Source organism: Procambarus clarkii, chromosome 14, assembly GCF_040958095.1.
Source record: "Procambarus clarkii isolate CNS0578487 chromosome 14, FALCON_Pclarkii_2.0, whole genome shotgun sequence".
NCBI classification, from domain to species: Eukaryota; Metazoa; Arthropoda; class Malacostraca; order Decapoda; family Cambaridae; genus Procambarus; species Procambarus clarkii.
This window is the reverse complement of record NC_091163.1, coordinates 37354723-37364525: the sequence shown is the minus strand read 5'-3', so window position 1 is coordinate 37364525 and position 9803 is coordinate 37354723. Positions and strand designations below refer to the sequence as shown.

Genomic DNA, 9803 nt, shown 5'->3' with positions numbered 1-9803 from the left:
CTCCCCACACCTCCCTTCCACACCTCTATCTCCCTCCCATTCTGAACTTTCCCTTTCCCCTGACCATGCTCCCCACACCTCCCTTCCACACCTCTATCTCCCTCACCCCATACTCACCACCTTGTTTTTCTTTCATTCCTTTTTGAGTCATTTTCCAATTTGTTACGCATACTCCCACTGTCAGTTTGTTACCATCTTGAGCTAGTATATTGCACCATACAGACTGAGGAACCCATGGTGTTCAGTTCCTCATTGGTGGTTGTGTTCAGGTCCTCCTTCACATGAACACCACCACCTGCTCTTCTTGTTCTGTCCTTCCTGAACAGTGAGTGAGACCCTGGGAGGTGGCATTCCCCTTCAATAATGGCCTCTCGTCCCCATGTTTCACTTATGCCAATGATGTTTGGAGTCTTGGCCTCAGCATATGCACACTATGCTTCAAATTTATTCACCAGGCTTCTGGGATTAGTGTAGAAACACTTTAAATTTCTGTCATTGTTCCTGTTGGGCTGAGAGATAGTTCCTAGAGTCTGTACATTATTATTCTGTTCGTTATCACTCTGGTTTTGTGGCTGTTCATCTTCTGAGAGATATAGGGTTAGTTCTGCCTGGCTGGCTGGGTGGAGGAACACGTTCTCTCCTCCATCTACTACCTTGATCACCCGTCCTCTCCTTATCATTAGCTTTGAATCTTTGTATGCATCTAAGTTCCTTAACTCCTTTAACTTTCCTCTTAGTATTCTGTCACTTTTTTGCTGTTCAACTGTGTGGTCTGAGGAGATATAGACATGGTTATACCCTTCAAGATCTTTTAGGTTATGCGCACTGGTTAGTATCCTCCTACTGTGTTCAAAGTTTACAATGGTTATGTGTACTATACTAGCTTCAAGCTTACCTAACCTCTCCATATTAGATAATCTAAGATCTTCCTTGCTACCTTTCAGTTTCACTATCATTTCCTCAACGATTTCCTGGTCATTCTCACCCTCAACTTTTGCAAGGTTCCTTATGATGAGGTTGTTTCTTCATTTTTTTCTATCTAAGGCTTCTGCTGCTCCCCATCAGATCTTCTACTCCACTATCTTCAACTCTTCCTGCATTCAGTGTGTTTTTCCTGAGTGAAGGATTTCCTTCCGGGTTCAGCTGGTTTACCTTATGAATCATGCCTACACTTTTTTACTTAACGATTGTTGAAAGTCCATAAACTGTTTCATCAAAACTGTCTGAGCCTCTTGTAGTTATCATGTCACAGGTGTTTTTCCCTCTGGTCTCCTCATTACTCTCATCTGTATTATTGTTGGTGGTGCCTGGATCATTTAGGCCCTTGCTAGTATGGTTGTATATAGTGGTGGTGGTCATCACTAACACCAGTACTGAGCTAGTACATGATGAAGTCATCATCATGACCAGTAATGAGTGTGTACATGGTGGTGGTGAAGCCATCACCACCACCAATGCTGAGCATGTACTTGTCGGTAGGGAAGCCATTGTCGTCACCATCGGTGCCGACCTTGTACATGACAGTGGTGGTGAAGCCATCACCACCACAAGTACTGAGCATGTACACAATGTTGGTGATGGTCACAGTGTACACAAAATTGTTTACCAACAGATTTTAAAACCAACACGACCCAACAGAGCCTAACACAGCTTAACTATAGCTAACACAACCTAACCTAACAATATACTGTATTTATATTGTACAGTATATAGTTTTAACAAAAGGAAATTTAGTTTTGCTGAATTGTCTTGTGTAGGATTTGACCATATCCAAGTTCATGTTAATACGGTAATTATAATAAAATAATAATAATCTTGTGATGGATTTATAACCTTTGCCCATTTTCATTAATTACCATGAGGAGAGTTAATTTTAATTAATGGGAAAATTATGATTTTCAGATGAAAGAATTCTTTGGCACATATCCAGAAGCTGGAGCTGGTGAGCTGAACCGGGCGCAGGCCCTGGAGACTGTGCACTTCAACATCCGATGGGTTGACGCCTATTCCGCCATAATCCATAACTGGCTGAAATCACAGAAATAAGAAACTGAAATAGAACCCTTAATAGGATTTAGTACTGTTTTTTGTTAGTTCTGTGTAGTTTTGAGTTATCATTTGTGCCATTGTAATATTATTTTTAGATAAACTAGAATTAAATATGTTTTTCTGGGGGAAGCCCCGTCGGCTCCCCGGAGCTATACCAGGCTGATATGCTAATGTCAGACTTTGGCATCAGTCATGCGTATGGAGTTATTAAGACCTACCGGGAACCACGGCCAGAACCTGGCTCCCTCAGAGAGGCAAGGGGAGCAATGGCCTATAGAAACCCCCGTATGGTTGGAAGCATTCTATGTCTGCCATCGACCGGGTCAAGCATCCAGAAAGGTAAGCATCCCAAAACAAACCCCTATTCTGGTTAAAATTGCTACCAAAAGACGAACTAGTGGATAGAACTCCCCAACAGAAAACAAGCAAACCTAGTATGACGTTACACGTCACCACGCCGCTGTCTGCGCAGCTCCCCTCTCCCCGGGAGGGGGAAGGGGGAGCCCCAGACCTTTCACGCCGGCTATCCACCCATCAGTTCCAAGGCTGGATGTCAAAACACGCGAAAACCGCCGACCGGAGGGAGGGAGGGAGGGTTGCTGGGAGCCTCCGGGTCTCACCCAGAAAATGACGTTTCATTACATTCAACGCTGGTTTTCTGGAGACAGCCCCGTTGGCTCCCAGAGCTAACTACCCACAGAGGAAGATCTAAGGGACGTATCTGGGAGGCGGCCACCACTCACACCTCAACATGAAGCGAGACAACTGGCTGCAACTGCCAGTTGCTGATGCCAAAAGTGTGACATTAGCATATCAGACTGGTATAGCTCCAGGGAGCCTCCGAGTCTCACCCAGAAAATGGTGTTTCATTTTACATTTAATGTTGGTTTTTGTACAACCTTCTAATTTTTCTTTAGTGTTGAGGTATAGTTTGTGCCATAGTAATATTATTGTGAGATAAACTGGAATGGAAAGGATTTCTATGCATGACAAGTTTATTTTAATCAAGCTGTTAATTACCTTGTAATAATTTTAAAGTAAAAGGAATAATTCAGATATTTTATTTTCCATTTTTTTTATGGCTGCAGGAAAGATCTGGGTAAGGCATTCCAGCTAAACAAGAATACCAGCTGATGGTCACCTATTGACTACCTGCCTAGTTCCAAGGACCAACATCCCTGTGGCCCTGTCTCTAACCAGGGCTCCTGGTTGGTGGTCTGGTCAACCTGGCTGTTGGAATCGACCACTAGCAACCCGACATGTGATTCACAGCCTGGTTGATCAGGAATGCTTTGCAGGTGTTTAATAAGTTCTTGGGAGATTTTTATATATGTTTTCCTCCCTTAGGAAGTGGACCTCAAACAGAGTGGACTGCTTAGCTAACACGTCAAGTGTCATAGCAGATTATACTCTAGGCAAGAGACCATAGAAGGGCAGAAGCAATTTGCCAGGACTTCACTCTAGGGTGAAGTCCCATCCACTTGGTCGCTGGTTCCTCGGGTGACACAGCACCGTTAAGGGTAACTGATGGGATCTCGCATCAAATCTTATAATTTGATGTGTGGTGCTATGAATTGGGTTTCGAATTCCCAGAGCAAACACGTTCTGCAGTAACCTAATGGCAGATGAAATGTAATTAGAACTAGGTATAACAGTCGAGACACAAAGGGGAAATAAAGTGTATAGACACATAACACTTAACAGAGCCCGACCAAGACATAATGGTAAATCCTAGAATTAACAGGCGGGCAGAAAATACCTAGTGACTGGGGAAAAACTGATATGACAATGGGAGAAGTTTTTCCCAGGGGGTGAGGCCGTGCCGCCAAGGAATAAGAAGAAGGGTTTCCTGACTAACGGTAGGTCTTACTAGCACCTACTGGGCAAAGTATTAGTATTATTATTTTATATATATAAAATACACATGAGAGGATGTGCAGGGACTTAATATCTAACATATTCAGAGATTTGAGTAAGGGTACCGAGTGCTGTCTGGGGCCAAAGTTGGATATTGTCCTAATAGCAGCTTTGTGTTGAGTAATTAGAGGACGTAAATGATTTTGGGTAGTAGAACCCCAAGCACAAATACCATAGATGATAAGGATAGATGAGGGAGTAATAGAGCGTCACCAGGGCAACGCGAGGTACATAATATCTGATCTTAGAAAGAATGCCAACAGTTTTGGAAACTTTTTTGGATATATTTAGAATGTGTCCCTAGAAATTAAGCTTGTGATTAATGAGAACACCAAGGAATTTGCCATCTATTTTGTTACAAATTTGGGTATTGTTAATCCTGAGATTTATTTGATTTGAGGATTTATTGCCAAACAAAATATAGAAAGTTTTGTCAATGTTGAGGGTGAGTTTGTTGGCAGTTAGCCAAAGATGGACTTTATTTAACTCAGTATTCACTGTGACATTTAGAGCAAGGGGGTCAGGACTGGAATAAAGGAAGGTTGTGTCGTCAGCAAATAGAATTGGTTTGAGATGTTGGGAGGCATTTGGGAGGTCATTAATGTAGATGAGAAAAAGGAGAGGGCCAAGTTGCTGCCCTGAGGAACACCAATGTTGATGGGTAGGGTGGGAGAAATTGTATTATTCACGGAAACATACTGGAGCATGTCAGGAAGGTAAGATTTGAGGTATTGCAGGGAGTGTCCTCTGACTCCATAATGATGTAATTTAAGAAGGGGGTTTTGATGGGTGACAGTGTCAAAAGCCTTACGCAGGTCCACAAATAACCCAACAAGGAACTCATTTTTATCAAGAGCTCTATGTATCAAGTTAATCATACTAATAAGTGCATCGTTAGTGCTTTTATTGGGTCTGAAGCCATATTAGCAAGAGCTAAGTATATTGTGTTTGGCTAGATAAGAGTAAAGCTGCTTGTAGATTAGTTTTTCAAATATTTTTGACAAGTTTGGTAGGATTGATATAGGTCTGTAGTTGTTAACATCAGTGAGATCACCACATTTATGGACAGGGGTTACTCTCGCTTTTTTAGAATATCTGGAAAGGTTTGGAGTTCAAGTGACTTGTTGAAGACCAATGGAATAGCAGGGGCTAAGGATCTGGAGGCTTTTTTGTAAATAAGAGTTGGTATCTGCTCAAGGGCACTAGACTTGGTTTTAAGGGAAAGGATTATGTCAGTAACATCAGTGGAATTTGCAGGCGTTAGGTACAGAGACTGTGGATAGTTACCTGTAAGATAGTCCTGAATATTAGTACTGGAAGATGGAATGTGTTACATTGTGGCTTGTTGAGCTTGACACCGTTGTTCCTTGTTTGTGTTACATTGTGGCTTGTTGAGCTTGACACCGTTGTTCCTTGTTTGTGTTACTTTTGACCTTTTGACGAAGTTATCTGATTCAATATCCTCCAAACTGTAAAGTATTTTAAGTTTCGAAACTATCAGTCCTCTCATGTCTGGTTAGCGATGCAGTTCGCCTTGAGGTCCTCAACCGTTCCTCGAGTTGAATTAGTTCTGGTTTGACTTTTGTTGCCCGTTGTTGAACTTTCTTCAAAGCAGATATAGTCACTGCTTTTGTTATAAAATGGGTGGTGCTGCTATGGGGGATCTAATATTAAATGGAAGTAGGGGCAGTAGTTAGAATAAAGATGTATCTCTGGCAGTGGAGATCAGTAAGGCCCCCAATTAAAACTATACAAAAGTAAACTGAGTGGCTTATTACTGCAATTGTCAGCCTAGAGGTTGATCATAGATCTCCTACACAGGATGAATGGATACTCCTTTAACTAACTTACTTATTTATTAACCCCTTAACAACCCCCCATATACATTCACACCAATAACAATAATAATAATTACTTTACCACACTATCTTACATTAAAAACCTTGGTCCACATAAGCAGGATACAAGGTTTACACTCAGAACAAGCTAGGGTAAAGTACTACTAGTGAAGAGCTAGAAGCTTGAGTCAGCTTAGGGTAGGGAGACCACGTGGTTCCACTGGGACCCCTTTTAGAATAACTAGTAAGACAAACACTAGGAACACCTAATTCATACAAAATATAATACTCTACACATTAGAACACGCCTATGCCAGACAATGAGAACGTTACACAGTATACTTAGCTGGGTAACAGCCCACAGAAATAAAGAAACGAGAGGAGGGAGAGGAGGTTCCTTTCACCACAGCCAGCCAGCAGAGAAGAACGCTTCCAGCGACCAGCTCAGGGCTCCCGCCTAGTGTGGTGCCGGGAGGAACCTAATTGATCGTGCAGCTAAACACATTAAAAATCTTCCCCTATGCAACATATTGTTACTTTACTCGTTCTCAGGGTAGTTAATCTTATAACAATGTTATACTTAATCCACAACAAGCTCAAGAGTCTGAATGCTTGTGAGCAACAAGATTCCTCCTACGTTTGGCAGGGAAGATACGGACAAAGACACATCATGATGCGTTTTCAGTACTAAAAGGCAGTTTATTAGCTCAGTTTTGACCTCTGGTTTCCACTGAGGAACCCAGGGTCGTAACACTCCTCCCCCCTTCAGAGAAAAAAAAAATGTGACTACTAGAATAGTAGTCATATTTTTTTTTGTAAGAATATACAGAGAATAAAAAGGAAAATTTATGACATAAAAAAATCAATCAAAACAACAATTTCTCTGCAAGAAAAGTACAAAGGAATTCTCTGAAAGAAAAAAAACATACACAAAAAAAATAGGAAAGTAAATAAATTGGACACGGAATATTTAATGTCACAGGAGAACCTAAAAAAAAATAACTAAAGCATGACAGTTGGTAAATGGCTTCCTGTGGCCCAGATGAATGTTATTCAGGCAACCGGGACAGCGTCGGCTATCACGTTGAGCCGGCCCAGTAGGTGGATAACAGACAGATTGAAGTCCTGTAGGTACAATGCCCACCTGAGGATGCGTTTATTCTTCCCCTTCATCTGAGTCAGGAAGACTAGTGGGCTATGGTCCGTGTACACTTCCACTATATTACCTGTGAGGTAAACTTCGAACTTTTTGCATGTTAACACTAGCGCCAACGCCGCTCTTTCTACCACTGAATAATTGCATTGCGCCTCGTCAAATTTCACAGAGAAATAATATACTGGGTGTTCCACCTGATCATCCCCAGTTTGCAACAACACTGCACCAGCACCCGAGTCAGACGCGTCAACATGAATTTTAAACGGTCAGTCGAACCTTGGACTACCAAGCACTGGGGCGGAAGCTAAGATCAATTTCAAATTTTTAAATGCCTCTGCACAGTCTGATGACCACTTAAATTTAACGGCCTTCCGCAACAAGTCTGTGAGAGGAGTGGCAACACTGGAAAAGTTCTGACAAAAGCGTCGATAGTACGCACACATACCGATAAATTGTTGAATGTCCTTTTTAGACTGAAGCATGGGATACTCCAGAATGGCACTGATTTTATCTTGCCGAGGTAACACTTTTCCTTGGCCCGCTTTATAACCGAGGTATGTCACTGTGCCTTGGCCAAAATGACACTTTTTTGCATTTAAGGTAAGATTTGCCTTTTTCAAGATTGCGAACAACTGGCGTAACCTAGCTATGTGGTCAACCCAATTACTGTCAAAGAGCACGATATCATCTAAATACGCCCGACAATTTGGCACATTAGCAAGCAAAGAGTTCATGAGTCTCTGGAACGTGGCAGGGGCATTACGCAAGCCGAACGGTAACACTTGATACTCAAAAACACCCGCGGGTGTCACGAACGCAGTTAGTTGTTTAGCACGTTCAGTGAGTGGGATTTGATAGTACCCCCTTGAGAGATCGAATTTCGAGACATACGTGGTGTTCCCGATTTCGTCGATGTAGTCCTCGAGACAGGGCAACGGATAGGCATCCACAATGGTCACCTTGTTGAACTGTCGGTAGTCGGTGCATAATCGCCAGGAGCCGTCTGGTTAGGGGACCAAAAGGCAAGGCGAGCACCAAGCGCCCTGGCTCAGCCGAATGAGGCCGTGCTGGAGCAAGACAGTCAGAATATGACAGTCTCCGTGGTGTAGCGGTAAAACACTCGCTTGGCGTTCCGCGAGCGCTATGTCATGGGTTAGTATCCTGGCCGGGGAGGATTTACTGGGCCCAATTCCTTAACTGTAGCCTCTGTTTAACGCAACAGTAAAATGTGTACTGTACTTGGATGAAAAAACGATTCTTCCTTCACGGCGGGGATCGTATTCCAGGGACCTGCCCGAAACGCTACGCGCACTAGTGGCTGTACAAGAATGTAACAAGTCTTGTATATATCTAAAAAAAAAAAAAAAAAAAAAAAAAAAGTCGACCTCCTTCCGTACGATGGCCTTCTTTTCTGGACTCATCCGATAGGGTTGAAGGCGAATAGGGGTGTAGTCCGTCAACTTGACATCATAGCAAATGGCATCAGTCTGGGTCGGGACCTCCCCGAACAGACTGGAGAATTTATCAACCAACGACCGCACCTCTTCACGTTGGGCCATCTGCAAATGGGACAGTCCCTCCTCCACAGCATTCACAGAACTAGAATTATTGAGAATGAGATTAGTTGGGTCCCCAGAACAATCATCCCCTCCCTCACTGGAAATGGAAACATTGGTTAGTGCAATGGGCCTGGGGCCATGGAACTTTTTCAGCCGATTTACGTGTACGAGCATTACCTGGTTATGCTTGTCAGAGTGCCTCACTTTGTACGTGAGGTCCCCAGTCTTTTCTGTTACAATGTAGGGGCCTTTGTACTTGTGGGTCATAGTGTTCCCTAGTCGAGGCTTTAATACCAGGACAGGGTCGCCAGGCTGAAATACCCGCCACTTAGCCGTAGCATCGTTTCGTTCTTTCATCTTTTCTTGGGCCTTCCCAGATACTTTAGTGCCGCCGCCTTGCAGTCCTTGAGTCTCTGGTGGTGTTGCGCAAAGAAAGCTGAACCTTCGGTTAACGTTACGTTCCCTAACAGATTCTCCTGTAACATTTGCAAGGGTCTACGAACTTTATGGCCAAAGACTAACTCAAAAGGAGAACAACCCAGTGAACTTTGTAATCCCTCTCTAGCCGCAAACAAAACATACGGTAAATTCTCTTCCCAGAAGGTGTGGGAACTCTCGCACGATGTCTTCAACATCTGCTTCAGAGTTAGATGGAAACGTTCAATTACCCCCTGACTCTGTGGATGGTATGGGCTGGAAACCTTATGAGTTATTCCATGGTCCTTACAAAATTGTTAAAAAATATCAGACTTAAAGTACCATTGTTAGTACCATTGTCAGTTTACACACGACCCGAGGCAGTCCAAAAGTGGAAAAAAATTGCAACATACGAGCAACAACAGTCTTTGCTCGGATGTTGCTTACAGCAAAAGCCTCTGGGTAACGAGTCGTGATACACATCGTGATTAGGTAAATATTACCAGACTTAGTTCTGGGTAATGGACCAACACAGTCCATTACCACATGAGAAAATGGTTCCTCCTGCACGACAATAGGCCTTAGAGGAGCTTTAGGTGGAGTCTGGTTTGGTTTCCCAAGAAGTTGGCACACAATACATGCATTACAAAATTTTGCCACATCGCTTTTCAGCTTTGGCCAGAAAAAATACTTTAAGATTTTGTGATACGTAATATTAATACCTTGATGTCCCCCATAGGATCATCATGAGCAGCTGTTAAAACTCTTTCTCTATAGCAGGTCGGCAACATAACCTGATGGACTACCTCCCACTCATTTGACAAGGGAGCACTCTGTGGTCTCCATTTTCTCATCAAAATCAGATCA

The 9803-nt window shown here is 42.9% G+C and overlaps 1 protein-coding gene across 1 annotated transcript in view; it reads left to right on the top strand.

Moving 5' to 3' along the window:
* Positions 1-2197, top strand: part of LOC123770532 (glutamyl aminopeptidase) — a 140271-nt gene extending 138074 nt beyond the window's left edge. The window contains exon 20 of the mRNA XM_069324492.1: positions 1903-2197. Coding sequence (XP_069180593.1) covers positions 1903-2046 — 144 coding nt within the window. The 3' untranslated portion in view covers positions 2047-2197. The remainder of the gene's footprint in view (positions 1-1902) is intronic.
* The last annotated feature ends 7606 nt before the right edge of the window (positions 2198-9803 follow it).